Below are 22,212 nucleotides of genomic sequence, written 5' to 3'. Positions count from 1 at the left end.
TAAAGGGAGGTCATGTTTTAGTAATCTACTTACTTATTACAATAAAGTGACTGCTTCCTTGGACAGAGAAGAAGGATACACAGTAATATACTTGGATTTCGCAAAAGCTTTTGATAGAGTACCTCATGATAAGTTGACAGTCAAACTAGAGCAGATGGGGTTGGATATTAGATTAGTGCATTGGATTGGAGACTGGCTATCTGATAGGTATCAACAAGTTGTGTATGGGGGTGCAATATCCAGGAAAAGGAAAGTCACTAGTGGAGTGCCTCAGGGGGTCTGTTTTAGGGCCATTACTATTTAACTTGTATATTAATGATATTGGCGAAGATTTGGATGGAGATATTCAGTTGTTTGCAGATGATACAAAGTTGGGACGAACCATAAAGAGTAGTGAAGATGTTGTGGCCTTGCAAGAGGACTTGAATAAATGGAGTGATTGGGCAAGCAAATAGGGATGTGAGTTCAATGTTGCACAATGTAAGGTTTTAAAATTTGGAAAACAAAGATGGGATGCAGAATTTATGCTTGGTGAGAATTTATTGCTGGAAGTAGAGGAAATAAGAGATCTGGGGGTGATAGTGGATAAGGATCTAAAATTTAGGGGACATATCGCCAAAATTGTGAAGACAACACAAAGACTTCTGGGAATGATGTGGAGAACACTGACGTGGAGAAGTAAGGAGATTCTTGTTCCATTGTATAAGGCTTTGATTAGGCCACACATGGACTATTGTGCCCAGATTTGGTCACCAGGTTTTCAGAAGAATGAAGAGATGTTGGAAAGGGTCCAAAGGGAACTGACTAAGGTAGTTTCTGGCCTCTGGAATGTCGAGTATGAAGAAAGATTGAAAAGATGTAATTTGCAGAGTCTAGTGGAGAGAAGGAAGAGGGGAGATATGATAGAGACCTACAAGTTGGTAAGGGGTTGTTATAGGATCAATGGCGGAGAAGTTCTACAGAGAATAGTGGGAGATCAGGGGAGAACCAGAGGTCATCCCTGGAAACTGTACAAAGAGGGTGTGAGTAGGGGAGTGAGAGGCAGGTTTTTTTCGTGCAGAGTTGTGAGTGATTGGAATGCCTTGCCTGAGAGTGTGGTGTCTGCAAGGAGTTTGAATGTGTTTAAGACATGGTATGAGATGTGTGTGAGATAAAAGGACCTCCTAGATGACTCCATGGGGTCTTGTTTAATAATAATAATAATAAATATTTTATAACATATTTGCTACCTCATGGCATAGATGGTGATTCATCATGTGAAACATCAACTTGCTTTCAGTTCTGCACTCTACACATAAAATTTCATTTTACCTAATTTTTTGACAACAAATGCTCTAATCAAAGTCAAATTTCAAGTCATTTTAATAGAGATCATAATAATAAAAAATAAAATAAAAATCATAACATTTTATTCTGCAAAATTTTTCCAATAAAAAATAATTGATTATAAGATTGTGAACAAAACTGAATCATGTAAACTTCCTGTGGTTTTGCAAATCCTAAAAATTATTAAAATTCATTAAGTTACGTCAGCAGAATTATTGCACTGCAATGTGTGTGTGTGTGTGTGTATATATATATATATATATATATATATGATGACATGTTATCCCATTGTAGCCCTGAAAAACAGTCAGACTGGAAACGATCTCTTGTGTAATAACTTGCATATGGCCAAACAGCCAAAACAAAAAAAAAAAAAGGTGCTTACCCATTTTATGAAACATACATAATAAACAACTATTATTACTATTCTTAGATATGTTTGATCAGGAATGCAAAGATTTACATGCCGTGAGAGGCTGCTTGGTCAACATTTTGTTGACAGCGAACCATCTGAATGGATTAATATTAATGTATTTACCAAACTGCTGGTATTCTGATGTGAAGTATAAAAAGATAAAACTGGAAAACATACCATGAACATAACCACTCATAAATCTGATGAATACAGTATTTTGGAAACATTTTACAAGAAACTAGAAAACAAAGTGTTATTTATTTATTTATTTTTTTCACAGTAAATTCTTTTCAAATTTTTAGTGTTCTATGGTTAAATACCATAATTAAGTAGCCATAGTATTCAACACTAAATATGAGGCTAATTCTTCTTGAATGGAAGGCAGTCTCAAGTAGAGTGATGTTGGCAAAAATCAGAATGGGGAACTGGACAATGACTTATTTGTGCCTATGGTCCCACAGAAGGTTCTAATACGGTAGAAGTGGAGGAATTTATTGAGGCTTTAGAGAAAGCAACTGACACAATGAAAAAGGAAAAGTTGGTCCTTGTTGTGGATCTAAATAGCAGAGCAGGAAATGATTGTCAGACATACAAAAATATATTAGGAAAATTTGGAGAAAAGAGCAAAGCTAATAATAATGGCAAATACCTGTTAGATTTCGGCTCAGGACATGGACTGGTTATTATTAACACAATGTTCCAACATAAAAATGTGACAAATTCAAATGGAGAGAAGAGGCAAGGAATAAGAAAAGTATCATTGACTATGTTATTGTTGATAGTGATGTTTTCTCCCTTGTGCAGGACTCCAGAGTGTACAGAGGATTTGAAATTGGAAGTGATCACCATTTAGTCTTGAGCAAGATAAAATTGAATATCATTCTGAAAAGAAGAACAGGTAAGAAAGTTTTAAAGCAAATAAAAGTTGAGCAGCTCTCAGATGTGAACTGTAGACTAAAATGCACAAACATTATTGAAGAAAAAATTAAAGAGTTTTAATTTTTTAATTTTTGAGAACAGGAACCAAACTTTGGAGATTCAGTGGCAAGCCCTGAAGAAAAAATTGACTGATTCAGTGAGAGAGGCATGTGGCAAAGTTGTCTGCAAGGTTAGAAAAATCAAAACTCCATGGTCCTGATAAACACTGTGTAAAACTAACTAAACAAGTTCTCGGAAGACTTTGGTAAGAACACTGAAAATAAATATCAAGAAGGTGGTAAGATATTCTGTGGAGATTGTTGAAGAAGCTCAGAAATGAAGGAAAGAGTGCCGTAAAAGGAATTAGAGATGGCTTTTCATCTAAAATGTAAAACTATAAATTCATTATATATAATATCGTTGAATGAAAGTTCACTATTTCTATTCATCTTTGTGTTTTCACCTTTCCCTATTTATGTAAGGTTAAAATGACCCTGTTTAGTGCATTTCATTAAGTGTTTTAAAACATATTCTTGGTATTAAGCAGGGTCTTACTGTATTTCATGCCTATCTACAATGTTGATAATGAAAACAAAAACATAGTTATTTACATATCAGTATCTCCTGATCTTTTTAATAATACTTAACTACATCATCAACTATATACAAAACTTTCAAATTGTTGTATCATTATTCCATTTCTTGATCAGGAATTAGCATATCATATAAAGTAGGTGGCTGTGGTACAATGGAACTGTAAGTCCATTTTGGAAATTTCCTTTTATAAAGATTCATCAATACAACATCTTGCGATTTTAGTTGTTTGTTGAAAAGACATTTCATATGTCCATGAGTACCTACAATAAAAGAAATTATCTGAAATATATAAAATCTTCAGAATGTTTTTAATATTTAAGATAGGTTTTATTTTATTATTTATTTTTGTAATGCTTACTTAAATTGCAATACAACACTTAATGCTGTAAAAAATAAAGATTCTATACAGAATTCACCTATTCATTGTAGTCAACATGATTTTTATGAGTTTTGTAGCAAAGTAGTCATTTCTCACTATATTTTGTTATAGCCCAATTTCCTTTCAAATGACAGTATTTTAGCTTGCACAGTCTCTTTGGTAGTTTGTTATGTTGAGCTAGTCTGCTATAATGGTGTTTGCAATAAAGACAGTTGACATTTTATTGGTCTTTCAAAAAGCCAACGAAAGATCATGTATATTGCACGATGAAAAAATATATTTTTGTTTTAATCCTGTACTCAAGCTTTAGCACCATGTCATGAAATCCTCATACAAGTAGACATGTCATGAAGTTACTTCATGACATGTCTACAAGGTACTACCCAAAAGTTTGGAGAATTTGAATAGCATATGTGCTATTCAAACTAGTTGTGGTATGGCCTTCAGCATTCTTTTTGAATCAGCATGCTAACAGCTAGCTTGCAAACCGAGAGGATGTGTTCTTGGTTTATGTGTGTTTTAGTGGTTCGGTGATTTTCTTCTCCAACCAACATGGAAGATTTCAGGGAGCAAAGAATCTGCATGAAATTTTGCTTCAACCTAAAAAAAAAACTGCTGAAGAAACCCACCAAATGCTAACGGTGCTGCATCATCATTTATAGTTATGACTCTGAAACAAAGCAGCAGTCATCATAGTGGATGTCGGCAAATTCACTGTGGCTGAAAAAAAGTATGTCAAGTTTGTAACAATGTCATGTTAATATTGATAATGTTTTTTTTTTAACATCCAAGGTAGTGTCCACATAATCCTCCCCCTACACACACACATCCAGTGAAACTGGCAACAGCAAGTTTTACTGTGGTATTTTGAAGGAGCTAAGAGAAGGCATTAGGGGAAAATGTCCAGACAAGTGGAAGAACAATGACTGTGCTCTCCACCATGACAATGTGCTCATCCACATGTTACTCAATGTTGTTTATGGCTTCTAAAATCTCAACAGCCACTCCCCATCTCCTCTATTTCCCAGATACCACCCTCTGGAATATTTTCCTGTTCCCCAAGATGAAATTCTGGCTTAAAGGGTATTGTTTTGATACAATTTAGAAGATCCAGGCAGAATCACAGGGTGTGCTAAACACAGTCACACTTGAGGACTTCCAGGGATGTCCTGGAATTTTCCAAGATTCAATGCATCCAGGGATGCATTGAATCTTGGAAAAACTGCTGAGATCGCTGTATATGCATGCCCAAGGGAACTACTTAAAAAGAGATAGTGGGAACTAGGAGTTAGCTGCTAAATTTTTTTTATGGTCAAATTCCCTGAACCCTTGGGAAGCACCTCATATAGAAGCTGTTGAAGTCACATCTGTCTTAGTATCCCATAATGCAAAATCGAAACAATATAATTTCTTGTCTATTATAATTTACTTGATAACAAAAGAAAAAACTTTCTATAACTATCTTAAATCTAGAGTATTTAATAATGTGATACACCTTTTTTTTCTATTTGTAAATTTTTTTGGTTATAGTGGAAAGTTTACATAGCAAATTTTCTTCTTAATTAACAGTGAAACTATTGCTTGCAGAGTCTCTTTGATAGTTTGTTATACTGAACAAGTCTACTATAATCATGTTGATTTTATTATTAGCTTTTCACAAGGTAACAAAAGATCATGCATATTATTATTATTATTTCGGGCAACTCCAAGGAGTCGACAGACTCATCGAGGGAGGCCCTAACATCATGTCAAGAACAACTATTCGACATTCACACAGTATCTACCATAATTCGCCTTAAACTCATTCACGATCATAGCACCCACAACAGACTCTGGCAGCTTATTCCACTCATTCACCACTCTACAAGTAAAAAACCTAACTCTAACAAACCCTGCTAACCACATTCTTGCCCAGCTTCCATGTATGGCCCCTAGTCCTCTCACCACCAGTCCTATTCTCAAAAATATCTTCTGGATTAATCTTATAGAAACCCTTCAGTAATTTGAATGTCTCAATCATATCACCCCTTTTCCGCCTATCAACCAATTTTTGCAACCCACAAATCTTCAACCTGTTCTCATAAGGCTCATTCCACAGATCTGCTATTATCTTGGTCATTCGTCTCTGGATCCTCTCCACCTCCTCCTCCCCATCAAGAAGAAACCCTGGCGCCCATATCTGGACACAGTAATCTAGATGGGGTCTTATCAAGGCTCGATACAGAGGAACAATAACTTGTTTGTCTCTGCTTGTGAAAGTATTTTTCAGCAACCAAGTGATTTGATGAGTTGATTTAGCCACTTTTGCAATGTGTCCCCTAAACTTCAACTCCCTATCCACCAGCACTCCCAAATCCCTGGCCTCATCAATCTCCTGGAGTACAGTTCCACCAATGTAGTATACTGCTGCTAATCTTTTCACCCCAAAATGCATAACCTTACATTTTGCCACATTAAATTGACATCCATTTTCCCTAGCCCAGTCCTCCAAACTATCCAAATCATCCTGCAAATTTTTGACATCCTGTGCACTCACAATTGCTCTACACAACTTTGCATCATCAGTAAATAAGTGAACACTTGCTCTCAGATCCTTTCCTATATTGTTAATGAACAAATTGAAAAGTAGTGGTCCAAGAACAGAACCATGTGACACACCACTAGTCACAAGCCGTCTTTTGGACTCCACTCCTGAATAAACCACTCTCTGGTATCTCTCCATCAACCACCCTTCTATCCATCTCACCAACCCAATATCCATCCCCATCTGCTCCAATTTACTGATTAAAGTTCCATGTGGTATCCTGTCAAAGGCCTTGGCAAGGTCCAGTAGAATCACTGTAAACCCATTACCCTTATCCAGTTTAGCTGTCACTGTGTTATAAAGCATGAGCAAATTACTGAGGCATGATCTTCCCCTTCACAAAACCATGTTGTCCCCCATACAGTATCCCATTTTCATCTATCCAATCCTGTATCTTTCTCTTGACTAATTTCTCCAAGACCTTGACAACGATTCCTGTTGTCAAGGTCTTGGAGCTTCCTAATTGGTCGGTAATTTACAACAGTAGTTTTGGAACCTCCTTTATGCAGTGGAACTATTTCCCCCTCTTTCCATCCCCCTCGGGACTAACCCAAACCCGAGACTCAAATTAAACAAAATGGTCAAGGGTACTGACAATTCTTTAGCCGCTTCACGTACGACACGAGCTGGTATACCATCCGATCCCACAGATGTATTGACATTGAGGTTTTGCAATAGACTACTCACCTCCACTTCATTCACCACAATTCCCATATAATCTATTGGTTCATTCATTTCTGCAATGTCACCACCTAGATGATATACTCTTGAAAAGTGCTCGCTCAGTAATTCAACTATATCAACTGATTTAGTTACCTCCCTACCATCGGTATTCTTTAAAATCATTCTGCCATATACATTTTTTCTTATACTTGCAACATATCCAAAAAACTTTAGGATTCTCTTTAGCCTGCATGGCCAATGTTCTTTCTTAATCCTTTTTTGCTTTTCTTACCACACTCATTACCCTTCTGGCCTGGGCTTTATACTGTTCATGTGCCTGACAGTCACCTTTCTCCTTAAATTACCTCCATAGTTGTTTCTTTTTTTGCAGCTCAAGCTTAATGGTGTTATTCATCCATTTAACCCCTACTTGATTTATTATTTGGACTCTAGGTATACAGTCAGCCATTGCTTCATGCAAACACTTCTTAACTGCCTCCCATGCACTATGAACTTCTAGCCCTTGCAGTTGTACATGCCATGGCACTGAACCAATCAAACTCCTAAGCTTGTCATACTTACCAGCCCGATAATTTCACATATGCCCTGTCTTAATTGTAAATTCCACACCTTTAGCCACTTCCCAAGTCAAGACCCTATGATCACTCTCACCAATTGGTGGCAATGTGGTCATATTCGTTACAGCCAAATTCTCAGATGCAATTACTAGGTCAAGCACACTCTCTGACCCCTAGTATTTTCCATTACATGCTGTCACAGATAGTTAACCCTTAATAACCACATAAAATCCAATTCCTTCCTCCCATGTGTCTTCTACTCCTTCCAATCAATGTTACCATAGTTGAAATCTCCCATAATAATTACCCTCTTCCACTCATTTCTTCTATTTGCTTATGCATACTATCTCCACCATTTATTCCATCACCTGGTGTATAGCAGCACCCAACTGTATATTTTGTTCTGATAGTTTCAATCTCACACCAAATAGCATCAAATGTGCTCTTTTCTCTATCCTGCAGTTTCACTTATATTCTTGGCTGTAGCTCATCAGCTATCATCAATAACACTCCTCCCCCCATTTTATTCTCCCTGTCACTCCTGAACACACCATACCCCTCACATTCAATCCCACTAGCTGTGTCATCTTCTGTCAGCCATGTTTCACTAATTCCAATAACCTGTGGTCTGGAAGTGCCAACCAAGGCCAAAATTTCTTCCTTCTTGCATTTGTATACATGAATTGCAGAAGCTGATTTGTCCCTTCCCTATTTTGATGCCTGATATTAACTATCCCATTCTGATTAGTATTCTTTCCTACTCGTTTGGGCATATTACACACATTCACATACTCAACTGTCTCCCTAAAATCTGCACATCTACCCCCCCCCCCAATAATTCTAGTTTCCCTGATTCTGCACATTCAATTCCACTACATTCGACAACACCTTTTCAAGTCTCCGTACACCAAATCCATTCAAATGTAAACCATCCATTTTATATAAATCCTTTCTTGACAATAATAAAGTATAAGCTGAAGTATATGATATTAAAGTTCAAAGGAACCATTGCAGAAAGTTGCATAGATAAAAAATAATTTAAAATAACTACTGATTAAAACTTATGAATAATTAATAGTGATCACTTCCCAAAACATGGATATTGGCATGCAGTCTGATCGGTTCAGATTCAGATGATTTTGCAGCGTTTCACTAGTTTCAAGGAAAAGACTATTGAATTTGAACTTGCTGGAATGAAGACATTTTGTGTGGTTTCAAAGAAACTATACTAAACTATGCTCTTCTTTCTTTTAAGGTTACACGGTGATCAGCATTCATGCTGAAGAATTTACTTATAAATTCGATGCAGAGGTTAATGTTCCAACCTCTGTATCAAAGTTATCAGGAAAACATAGATATGCCTAGGACACAAACTACATGGCACTACACAAAAGTAAGATAAAACTAAACTAAATGCATTGTTAACTGTTTACCCTAACCTGACCTCTGGTGAAAAAAAAATAATTTAAATTTTTTAAAATTTCATAGTAGAACTACATTAAACACATCTTTACATCCTCTTATATTAAGGTTTCCTTGTATTGGGGGTTCTGCCATCATGTTCTGGATGTTATATAGACCGCAGATCAGATTCATGGACTTACCAATCCATCATTCTTGTTTAGATTCAGATGATGTTTCATAATCTTACAAGCTTCCTTGAACTTTCTTTTAAACCAGATTTTGGTGCAGTGTAGGGACTTGGTGCTTTCCAGTTGATTTTGTGACATGTTTGAAGTGCATGGTCTGACAGGCCTGTTTTAATATAGTAGAGGAATTTAATGTGGCATTTTTGTTTGTCTTTATTTATAGGAATGGTGCACCCTGTTCTCCCCAAGTAGGGTGGGTTGCAGGTGCACCGAATTTTGTAAACCTCTGAGTGGGCAAGTTAGGGAAGTGGATCTTTGGATGAGCTGATTATACTTTTTAATTTTGTAGAAGGTTTGAAAGTTGTCTTAATTTTAAATTTATGTAGTGTTCTATCTATTTTGTCTGATATTTTCCTAATGTATAGTATGGCTATGACATTCTTGTAATCTTTTTTTTGCTTTTAACAGTATTATTGTGGAGGATCTTGTGAACTGTTTTGTTTTGTTGTAGCCATTTTTTTATAAACGTTTGGCTAATAATTTCATATTCTTTGTTCAGCACCTGCTCATTGGAAGAAATTGTTAGGTCTCTATGTTTGAGGGTGTTGAGTGTGACGTGTGTCTAGAAGAGGAAGACAGTTATTGTTTTCAATCTCAATGATAAATTGGATATGTCTGTATTGTTTGTTCAGATGGCTTAGGAATGTATTTAATGTTTCGTGGCCATGAGGCCAAATAGCAAAAATATCAACATATCTGAGCCAGACGTTGGGCTTTAGGCTTGCTGAATCAAGAGCTCGCTGAATGAAGTCTTCCATGTAAAAGTTAGCTATGGGGAGGAGGGGATTTATTTTGCCACACAAAATACCCAGAGTGAAGCACATAGGCCAAGAGGGCTGTGATATTGGACATAAATATGTTCTGTATGAGAAGAATTTGATCAAGCGACAGCATAATGCAGTAACAACTTTTAATTAAATTGTTTTCCTCTGGCCACATGATCACTGACTTGATTAATTCTGTTGTTTTCTTTTTGATGTGGTTTGTAGGATTATAGTTAACCAATTGGTACGTGTTGTGGTTTCAAGGTATGCTGTCCAATCAAGAATGATGGTAGCATTTTGGTAATAACGATGTCTTGGTTATTTCTTAGAGATTTAAGGGCTAATTTTTATTTGGTTAAATTGCAACTTAGTTGTTTATTAGAATTTAATATGTTGAATGTTTCCATCTGTATTTTATCAGCTATATTGGAGGGGAGGGATTTTAGACCTGTAGTGTTGTATCCGACATAAATATTCTACTGAACCATAAGTTCTCAGAGTTATTGAAACATCAGCATAGGATACAGTTGGAAGCAGAAAATAGGAGCAACTTCCTGGATGTTTCCAAAGCTGTCAGCTTTTGGTCTCCTTTTCAAATTCCTGGAGGCTAAAATCCGACTAGGACTGGTCAAACTTACTAAATCCTACCTCAGCAATTGCAAACTCCAAACAAAGCCGTAGGAAACCAGATCATATGAATGCAAAATCACAGCAGGCATCCTCAGGGCTCCCTGTTATCACACCTCTACTCCTCATCACCATGTGGTTGACATCCCATGACTCCATGTGCAGACAATACTGTAATAATGGTATGCTCCCTTCGCACTAGATTAGCAACTGCAAAACACAATCTTGAAACCGAAACAATGGTTCAAAAATGGTGAACTGAAGTCAATGCAGACAGGAACACTGCATTACTATTCACAAGAAGCAAAGTACACCTGGAGGATGAAATAGTCATGTTTCACACTCGTATTCCACGGGAACCAGTAGCCAAATGCTTCAGGATAAAATTAGATAACAGATTTTATGTAAATCACGTCTATTCAAAAGCAAATAAGGCAAAAGGACAGCCACACCTGTTACTGAATTGGTGTAGCAAGTTAAACATGGAACTTCAACTACTCCTATACATGCCAATCAGGGCAGTTCTGCCATATGGCTCAACCATCTGGAGTATCATGGCAAATTCAAATGTTAACAAACTACAAATAATCCAGAAGAAATGTTTATGAATAGTGTTCAATGCAAGATTGGCACAGGGACAGCTAATGTCATACTCTGCCAAAAAGTAAAGCAGACTGTAGCAGCATGTAATGTAATAATTACTTAAAAAAATAAACTAATTTATGCACAGCATACACAGGTGTAGAAAAGAGTGTATAAAAGCAAGTTTAAAGAAGTTAATTAAATTTGCAAACACTTCACAAAACTGGTGAAATCTGCCTGAGCGTAAAGGGCTCGAGAAAGATTATGAATATGACTAAATTAGTTACTACACTAAGATAAAATAAGGCGCAGTCAATTAAGATTGACTGCACCTATATTATACTATCAGCTATACTATGACCTATGTATAGCTGAGTAAGAACAACTTCCTCTTTACAGTCCTAATGTAAACTGGACTATGACAATTTGATTTCAGGCTTGATTTTGTAGAACCTGTTAGTCGGTCTTAGGGTTTCTAAATTCCTGCATTTAATCTTTAGGAATGGGAAATGACAGTTCCTGAGAATTTTATTTTATTGATTTAATATTTGCAGTTTTTCTTAAATAAGAATTTTTGTGTTTATTCTAGCAATAAAACACTATTATAATGATTTGTAAATTTTAGTATATAAGAAAAATGTAAAATTTAATTAGTATTTGATGTTAAAAACAGACTCAAAGTTTGAATGATTATTAAAAAAACATTTTTGCAGCATACAAATAGGTAACGTTACACATTTCTTGAAAAACAATGAATTTCAGATTAGCATAAAATAAATTCTAAGCATGTATTAATAATGAAGTAAAACATTAATACCAACATTTACACAACACAAAACCTTAATTTTTCAGTCAGAAAGAAAGTGTGGATCATTGTTTGGTTTTGTATAATTTCATTTTTATTTGCCATAACACAAAATTAATCCTATTTCATTTAAACAATAAGCATTACTAAGAAATTTATCTGTACATTTAAAAAGTTTTAATTTCTTTTAAAAGCTTCTTACTCAAAGCAGAATTTTGTTTTTCCAAATTATGAACAAGGAATCTAAAAATTTCTTCACTTGTTAGTTGATTTGTGCCATGACTACATAGTGCTTCAACAGCAAGTCTTATAGGTTTTAAACAATTTAATATATTTAAAAAGTTTTAATTTCTTTCAAAAGCTTCTTACTCAAAGCAGAATTTTGTTTTTCCAAATTATGAACAAGGAATCTAAAAATTTCTTCACTTGTTAGTTGATTTGTGCCATGACTACATAGTGCTTCAACAGCAAGTCTTATAGGTTTTAAACAATTTAATATATTTTCAGCAATTTTTGAATTTGCAAATACTTCTGAAGTAAAACATTAAAAACATTTGTCAATCATACTTTCTAACATATTCCATGTTTTGCAATCCAAAATGACTTGTAACTATTTTTTCAATCTTTATTATTTCTTTTTGCAAAATAGAATTTCTTGTGGGAGAATATTTTAACAATTTTTCTCTAGATATTGAAGAGGAAACATCATTCTGTAAATAATAACTTAAAATGATAACCACAGTAATTAACTTGAATGAAATAAAGGTACAAATATTTTGTACTGAAATTAACAGTACATCATCAGTGTAGAACAAACAATTAAAAGGAATGGAATATAAAGTACAGAACAGTCGGTGGATTACCAATTAAAAATTGTTGCCACGTGCTAGAAATTAATATTAATAAAATATTAAATAATTCATAAAAACTATTTCTTTGATAGTTACGTAAGATAAGAATCTCCCAAACTTTTTTTTTTTTGGGGGGGGGGGGGAAGAAACAATCATTTCGATTCAAATATTTGGCTGATGTAAAAGGGCTTTGCAACTTTCTTTGAAAAGGCATTCATATTTAAACTTGCATCTATGGAGAAGACAAGCTTTATCCCACTGGATATTGTGTTTAGTGTCAATACTATGTTGTGTCAGACAAGACCTTTGAGGTTTCATGTATTCGATATAATACTGATGTTCCTTCATTCTTTTTTTCCCACAGGAATGGTCTGTTTGTCCAAAGTATGTTAAATTACATTCACATGGTATCTGGTAAACGCCAGCTAATGATAGAGGTGCAGTTTGCCTTTTGTAGATGGCAAAGAGTGAGAAATTTTGTTGATAGGAAAATATGTGGAACTGAGATGATACTTCTTCAAAATTCTGCCAATCGGTGAGATGCCAGAAATATAAGGGATTGGAACCCTGCAGTCTGTTGAAGAATCCAGAGGTGTTGGAAAATAGGAGTCAATTATCTGCTGGATTTGATTAGGGTTGTAACCACTAAATTCTATTTACTTTTTGATAGTGAAAAATTCTTGTTGTAAGCTTGAGGGAGAAGAGCAAACTTTATGTGCTCTATTAATTAAAGACTTGAAGGGTGGCTGTTCATTTGAAGCAGTCTGGTGTGAGATTAAAGCCAGTAAGAAAAAAATATAAAGTTGGATGTTACTATTGGCCATGAGTTCCACAGATGATCTCTAAGACATGCATCACAGAATTAGCATAATGAGTACAGGTCGAGTGATTATTATTGAGGACCAACTACAGAGATATACACTGGAAGGAAGAAAGATCACATGGCAGAAAGGAAATAGAATTTATACACCTACTAAGAGATAATTACTTAAGGCAACATGTAATGGAGGGGACTAGGGGTGGGAGAATATTGACCTGGTCATAGGATCAGAAGAGCTATCTATAACCAAGTTGACAACATTGTCTCCAGTTGGTGAAAGTGACCATGTGGTCTTGACTTGGGAAATTGTACCATGACATAAAACATTGCAGGGTAAGGATATTAGTAGCACATGGGATATAGTTAAGGGTCATCTAGAGGAAGCAGTATTAAATTGTATACCTCAGGTAATGAGAGTTAATCGGGTAGGAGTTAGATGGATGAGTAATATCATTAAGCACAAGCTGTAGAAGAAGAAAATGCTGTGGAGGATATATAAAGAGAAAGGTGATCAGCAAACTCATGAATAGTACATGCAAGCATATATCTTCCTAGTGAGGTTCCTGCTTTAACTTATGTGACAGACATTAATGTGTGAACAGAGGTGGATGAATTGGAGGTGTTTATGATATTGCAGAATCTCAATGTAAATACAGCTGTGGGATTAGATGGGATATCAGCTAGGGTTTTGCAAGAATGTGCAAGAGAACTGGCAATGCCTTTGACTAAGCTATTTAATTTAAGTCTGAGCTCTGGTAGAGTTCCAAGGGAGTGGAAAGAGGGCAAAATTATTCCCTCACACAAGGGAGGTTCTAAGACTACAGTAGCAAAAGTGGTAAAAGCATTAGACAGTCGGTCATGCCTTAGTAATTTACTAACTTTTTATAATAGAGTAACAGCTGAGTTGGATAAAGGAAATGGCTACAAGATTTTGCAAGGCATTCGATAGAATACCACATGGAACACTATTATGCAAATTAGATCAAATGGGGGACGGATATGAAACTGGTTAAGTGGATAAGAGAGTGGGTGCTGGAAGATCTCAAAAAGTGTTATATGGAGGGGGCTCCTCCATTGAGGAATTGAGGCAAAAGCAGGTGACTAGTGGTGTGCCACAAGGTTCAGTGCTGTGACCATTGCTGTTTAATTGTACATAAATGATATAGGAAATAACCTGAAAGAAAATATTCAGTTGTTTGCTGATGATGCAAAATTAGGTAGAGTAATAGTTATAGTAATAATTCCAGGATGATTTAAATAGGCTGTCAGTATGGGAAAAAGTTAATGGCATCAGTATAATGTAGAGAAATGTAAATTTATGCACTTTGGGATAACTAGATTACAAGCCGTTTTTAACATTGATTGCACTGTACTCCAGGAAATAGATGAAACTAGAGATTTAGGGATGGTGGTGTTAAACAGAGAGTTAAAGTTTAGAGGGCATATTGCTAAGATAGCACATAAGATTACTTGGTTAGTGAAGAACACATTAACAAGTAGAGATAAGGAAGTTGTAATTCCTCTTTATAATGCCTTGATACACCCACATCTGGATTACTGTGCTCAAGTCTGGTCTTCTAGGTTTCTTGGGGATGAAGAAGCAGTGGAGAGGATTCAGAGGCAAGTGATCAATATGGTGAGTGACCTGTGGAATGTGCCCTATGGGAGATGCAGGGGAAATGTTTCAGCGTTTGGCTAGAGGGACCAGAAGAAGGGATCATCCCTGGAAGTTGAATAAAAGTGTGGTCAGTAGGGGATGTGAGGACTAGATTTTTTGCTTGGAGAGTGGTGAATGAGTGGAATGGGTTGCCACGGTCAGTTGCGAGTGCTTTTTCTGTTAATGGGTTCAGGGAGAGATTGTGTGGATAGATTGGGTCTCCGGTGATGAGTCTTTGGATTCCATGAAGGTACCCGTATAATAATAATAATAATCAGTGTAGGGGACAGGTGGTGACCTAGCTTAAGTATCTACAGTCTGCTTCCCTTAATCCCATGGTATGGGATCCAACAAAAGTGCATTCCCAAATGTAGCTTCCATAAACAAAAGAAGGCATGTTGGATATGAGAGTCTACTGGATATTTCTGCAGCTCCAGATTTCTTATTGCCTGTAGGAAACTTTGTGAATCTCTCTGTCTCTCTCTCTATATATATATATTCTTATTTTGGTAACAATCTTGTGTAGTTTAAGGCAAGTTCTATAGCATATAGCTAGCAGTAAAGTTGTTATATTCTAGTGTGATCTGAGCAGATATGCTGTTTGGGAAGGCAGCAGAAGATCCCATTGACTGTAATTTAGTACTATTGAGTAAGCAGGCACAAAATGAGAGTATTCTTTTCTATAGGTTTGTGAAAGCTGCTGGTAGACAACAGGAGAGGTGGAATGTTTGGGTGACCTATAGAAACAAAAAGCTGCATGCTGATATATTCATGAATTTCATGGTTGCAGTATATCTGATGGTATCTGTGCAATATTGTCTACCCTAATGTCTACGGCTTCTATGAATTCTTTTGTTTACAAACAAAAGGTTCATATGGCAGGCTAATACGTGAGTTATACAGATTCTCCCACAGTGGATACAGAATAGTTGGCTATGTGGGATATTCTGGTTGGGATTTTATTTTGGTAGCATATAGCAGAGACATCTATTGACACTGAGTGAGAAGGGTAATTCATTTGTTGTGACATAGAGGCTAGGAATCGGTGAGGTTCAAAATGCTCCAGATGCAATTCTTATGGCTTCATGGTGGACATGGTCCAACCATCACAGGGCACCCTCTCTGGCAAAATAATATATATCTGAGAGATGGAATAAAGAACATTGCAGTATTCCAAAAAAGAGGAAGATAGAGAGTGCAAAGGATGCTCACTGCCATAAAGCAGTAAGCTCCTTATTGTAATATAACTATATTGCAACCAACTGGTGCATGTGAGGATGGAAACTTTCCTTGTTAAATATGCTAAAGAACTTGGCTGCTAGCACAACTGATATTAAAATTTGTTCCAGCTTGTGTTCAGGATTGGAATGAAGATCATGTTTGTGGCAAAAATGCACACAAGCTGTCTTCTGCTGGAATAATCTGAATCCATTTTCCAAGCATCCATTTTGAAAGATGGTCAATGGCTTACCGCAGCTGTCTTTCTATAACCCTCATATTACATTAATGACATAAGATGGTGAAGTCATCCACAAAGAGGTATTACAGTTGAGGGGGGGGGGAATTGTTTGGTTATCGAATTACCCTTGATTGCAAAATGCATAACACTTAAAGCTGAAGTCTGTAGGACTCTGTCTTGGGTATATTGCAGGATGAAAAGTTCTTGAAAGAGAAGTAAGTTCTCTCTGACATTAAAGTTGTGTAGGTCTTTCAATATTCCAAAACTCCATGCAGTGCCGTATACGTTTCCATGTCTCATGGATGCTTTCAGTTGGACTAGATGATTATTTGTTAAATGATATTTACAGAAGCCAGATTTGTGTGATGGGGAAAAAAAAAAGTTATTACTCTCCAGAGACCACAAAAGATGACAAAGATTTTTTTCAGAGTCTTATGCAAGAAGCTAGTTATTTATTAAAGATTTCAGACCCTTCCTTTGATTAGAAAAGACAATAATAACTGCCTTTTGCAGTTACTGGAAACATTTTCTTAACTGTTGATTTACAACAGTTAATCCATGGTCGATGGTGACAGACGTCTGATCATCTCATAATGAATGCTCTGGTCCAACAGTAGTTGGGCAACATTCAAGCAAAGCAGATTTTTTTCTTGCTATGTAAATGGCCTGTTGTAGTTTCCCTGTGCCACTCAAAGAGAACAGAATTTATTGTTTTTATGCTTTACATTTTTGGGAAAGGAACTTCAGGGGATAAGGAAATATTTCCAATCTTTTGGCAAAAATCTCCTCAAGAGTATCAGTGATTGCTGCCGAGTCAGCAATTGTACATCCATTATGTTGAAAGACTGAAAGTTGGTAGTGCGGGTAGTACGTATGCCCTTCATTTTATGAATTTTATCCCAGACTTCTTTTGCTGTTAGTTACTCTTGTTATGCAAGATGTGTATTAGATCCAGTTTTGCTCTAATGACAGATTATGTGTCGTGTTCAGATATGTTTAAAAGCAATGAGGTTTGTTGTTGTGTGATATATGAGGAAGATGCTCCAGCTTTCTTATGAGCTTCCTTTGCTGCTGTGCAATAAGTGCTCCATTTCAGTTGTAGCAGCTCAGTTACTGCATGCTATCACATGATTCCCTGCATCACTAATAGGAGATAGACAATCATCACAGAATTGAATTCTGCTAAGGAAGAGATGTGAGCTAGATAGCTTACTCGATTTTTCAGCACAATATTCATGATGTATTATACTGTCCAAGAAAAATGTGGATATCATGGAGTGGAGAAATGATCACTCCTAAATAAGATGTCATCAGTTTCCCACTCAAACAATTGGGAATAGGGAATATGAGCAGACAGTTAAGTTGATGGCAGTGAATGTTCAAGTAGGCATGATATTTTCACAGAATCCACAGCAATTCTATTCTAGGACAATTTTAGTTTGTGCACACTTCTGTTGATTTATTTCTAGCAAAAAAAGAAAAAAAAATTAGTGGTATTATATCTTGTTTGTTTAGAATGGTAGGAGGACATTTATCAAGAGTGTTATGGCAAGAATTGGAGGAAAATTAAGAAGTTAGAGGAATACTTTTTTGGGTGGGTAATGCAAAAGCTGTAGAAGGAAGGCTGGAGAGAATTTTCAGCCAGTAGTTTTGGCAAGGGAAGAGAAATCTTAACAGCCAATTGGACATGAATGCAAGTTTCTTGTTTTTAGTGCTTTCAAAATCAGTTTTGGTTGTGTTGATAATTTACTTGCAACTATTTTGATGGTACAAAATGATGGTACAACATGACAAAATTTCATGCTGGCTGGGGCGTCGCCCTGTTAAACAAGCCCACAAATGTGCACAAATTCACATGGAGAGAAGAGGCAAGGAATAAGAAAAGTCTCATTGACTATGTTATTGTTGATAGTGATGTTTTCTCCCTGGTGCAGGATACCAGAGTGTACAGAGGATTTGAAATTGGAAGTGATCACTATTTAGTCTTGAGCAGGATAAAATTGAAATTCATATTGAAAAGAATGACATGTAAGAAAGTTTTAAAGCGAATAAAAGTTGAGCAGCTCTCAGATGTGAACCGTAGACTAAAATGCACAAACATTATTGAAGAAAAAATTAAAGAGTTTGGGAACAGGAACCAAACTTTGGAGATTCAGTGGCAAGCCCTGAAGAAAAACCCTGAGAGGAATGTGGTGAAGATGTCTGCAAGGATAGAAAAATTAGAACTCCATGGTGGACACAGGAAGTTAAAGAGGCAGTGAAGGAAAAGAAGAAAGCACATCAAAAGTTACTGGCAAATAAGTCAGCTTGTGCTCTTAGAGAATACAGAGACAAATGTAAGAAAGCGAAACACTGTGTAAAACTAGCTTAAGGAAAGTCATGGGAGGACTTTGGCAAGAACATAGAAAATAAATATCAAGAAGGTGGCAAAATATTCTGGAGGTTGTGGAAGAAGCTTAGGAATGGAGGAAAGGGTACTGTAAAACGAGTTAGAGATGATAAAGGTGATATGAAAACGGGAGAAAAAGATATCCTTGAAGTATGGAGTAATTACTTTGAAAATTTGCTACATGAAACAAGCAGTGATGACAGCACAGTGATAAAAAACACTGACCAGGCATGCAGTCAGGAATCCATATCCATACTTGAAGTAGAAAAAGCCATCCAAAGGCTTGAAATGTGGAAAGGCAGCAGGACTAGATGATATTTGACCAGAAATGCTGAAGTATGGTGGTATAAAAGTCTTACAGTCGCTGCACTGCATAGTTCAGAATGCCTAGACAGAGGGACGAATTCCCAATGATTGGAGTAGAGCTCTCATAGTACTACCCATATATAAAAAGGGAAATAAAACTGAATGTGAGAATTACAGAGGTATATCCCTACTGAGTGTTCCTGGTAAGATATATGCAAGTATACTTGAGAAACGGTTGAGAAGAATTGTGGAAGAAAAGCTTGGTGAAGAACAAGCTGGATATTCAAGCCAAATAGAGGCTGTCAGGATCAGATCTTCACTTTACGACAAATAGTCGAGAAAGCATGGGAATATAACAAAGATCTGTATTTAAGTTTTGTCGATCTGGAAAAGGCATATGACAAGGTGCCAAGAGAGAAGCTATTCAATACGCTGCAGTTATATGGTGTCGATGGGGCATTATATCAAGCAATACTTAGTCTTTATTTGAGTTGTAAGTCAGCAGTTAGAATTGAAGGAAGTACAGGAAGATGGTTTAATGTGGAATCTGGTATCAGACAAGGATGTACATTATTCCCCCCCCCCTCTGTTATTCATTATCTATATGGGTCACATTATGAAGGAAAGTGGTATTAAACTGGATATCAAAATTGGAGATGTTAATGTCAGCTCTTTGCTTTATGCAGACGATGTTATACTTCTAAATAAATTCGCTACAAGTCTGCAAGATTTTCTGACTAAATTGAATAACTATTGTAATAGATATGGTATGAAGGTCAGCAATAAAAAGACAAAGACAATGAAAATAGGCAGAATCATTGAAAATGGCAACTGTGTTGTGAATAGAGAACCTGTGGAACAAGTAAAACATTTCAGCTACTTAGGCATGGTTTTTAGTGAAGATGGTAAATTAAATATGGAAATAGACAACAGAATCAACAAAGCTGGTATGGTACGAAGTCAATTGAATAAATTCATATGGAATAAGAGAGAAATTTGTCAGAACACTAAATTAGCTGTATACAAGACAGTGTTCAAACCAGTTTTAACTTATAGATCTGAGAGCTGGGTCAGAAGTAAAACACTTGACCAAAGACTAGAGACCGCAGATATGAAAGTCCTAAGAAAGATCAGATGCGTGAACAGATGGCATCGATGGCAATATCATATTAAAAACAAGGATATTAGGAAAGAACTTGACATCGGCAGCATCCAAGAATGCATTAGCTGAGCTAATCTCAGATGGTATGGTCACTTGAATGGGCGAGGAAAGATTAGCAAAACAAGTGTTCTCTGCCAGGTTGGCAGTAAAACAACCCAGAGGAAGACCTAGATATAGGTGGATTGATATGGTACAATGTGCCTTAGATAATAGAAATATGAGATCTGATAATGATAATATTGGAGTCTTGACAAGTAATATATTGATTTGGAGGAAAATTGTAGATAGAAAGTTAGTAATGATGTAAATTTTTCATGTAGTACTATCATATCCTGGACACTGCTTGAGGGTACATGGGAGGAATTTGATGATGATGATGATGCTTGATGTTTTGCATGTAATTCCATAGCACTGGAAGAAAATATCTGAAGTTTTGCTACTTTGTTTTGAAAATGCTTTTTCAAAATTTGAAATTTTTTTTTTGAAAATACTACTTTGGTTCTGAGAAAGCTAATGGCTCATGGCAACATACATATAAGCTGTTTTGACAGCTTATATGTATGTTGCAGAGTCAATGTATTCTACTGCTTGTCAGTGGAATATATGGATTTTGATAACCATACATCCTAGAAGTTCTGGTAAAGAGTATGTTCTAATATTTTTAACTCTATCTAGTGATATCACTTTCTCTAAAAGACCGTTTAATTTTAAATAGTTGGCAAGAGTAAGTAAGATAAGAGAACCCAGTCATCACATCCACTGATTTGTATAATGTCCACGCAGTTAGTCTAGTGGCTATGCGCTTCGCAATCATATGACTGGGGAAGGAGTGTCCTAGGTTCGATTCCCGTCGACAATGCGAGGAACTTAAGGATCTTCCTCAGCCATAGCCAAATTAACCAGTCTTGGGCACGGACAGCAGAGCGCCCCCCCCCCCCCCCATCCCAGTTTACCTGGGGTTTTTCATCCCGAAAGCAGGCAAACTGGCCTCGTGAACATATGCAGATACAGTCAGGAATACTTAAGACAATCCCTGCAGTCATAGGTCTGAATTGTCAGCAATGCCGGTCCCGAGCCTGGGTAAAAATAGGGAGGATTGAGTGGTGCCATACTTCCCCATAAAAAGGGACTCACGGCCATTGAATCACCATACAAAATGAATGAATGAATTTGTATAATTTATCATGACATTAGGTCTCCTGTTCTGATTGTAAATGTGTGATGGACCCCACCCCACCAATCACCAATCCAAATTCCATAGCACTGGAAGAATATATCTGAAGTTTTGCTACGTGGTTTTGAAAATTTGAGAAAGCTAATGGTTGCTAATGGCTCATGGCAACATACATATAAGCTGTTTTGACAGCTTATATGCATGTTGCAGAGTCAATGTATTTTACTGCTTGTCAGTGGAATATGGATTTTGATAACCATACAGCCTAGAAGTTCTGGTAAAGAGTGTGTTCTAATCTTTTTAACTCTATCCAGTGATATCACTTTCTCTAAAAGACTGTTTAATTTTGTTTTGATACCTGTTCACCACTACATAACTGATGCTAGGATAAAAATTTCATTATATCCATAATGTATGCAGAGAGATGCTTTTAAAAAACATCTTAAGGTTCTAAACAAAAAAATCAGGAATATTTACATAAGCAAACTATGTTGAAAAACTTCATTA

General features: G+C 36.3%; 1 protein-coding gene across 1 annotated transcript in view; it reads right to left on the bottom strand.

Moving 5' to 3' along the window:
- Window positions 1–3,262: 3,262 nt before the first annotated feature.
- Window positions 3,263–22,212, bottom strand: part of Tsr1 (Tsr1 ribosome assembly factor) — a 273,200-nt gene continuing 254,250 nt past the window's right edge. Inside the window, exon 20 of the mRNA XM_090415842.1 lies at window positions 3,263–3,516. Within this exon, the coding sequence (XP_090271968.1) occupies window positions 3,350–3,516 (167 nt within the window). The 3' untranslated portion in view covers window positions 3,263–3,349. The remainder of the gene's footprint in view (window positions 3,517–22,212) is intronic.

The sequence above is a fragment of the Typopeltis vanoorti genome, chromosome 3, assembly GCF_054136105.1.
Source record: "Typopeltis vanoorti isolate ZY-2024b chromosome 3, IOZ_Tvanoo_1.0, whole genome shotgun sequence".
Lineage (NCBI taxonomy): Eukaryota > Metazoa > Arthropoda > Arachnida > Uropygi > Thelyphonidae > Typopeltis > Typopeltis vanoorti.
This window is presented reverse-complemented; position numbering and strand designations above follow the sequence as displayed.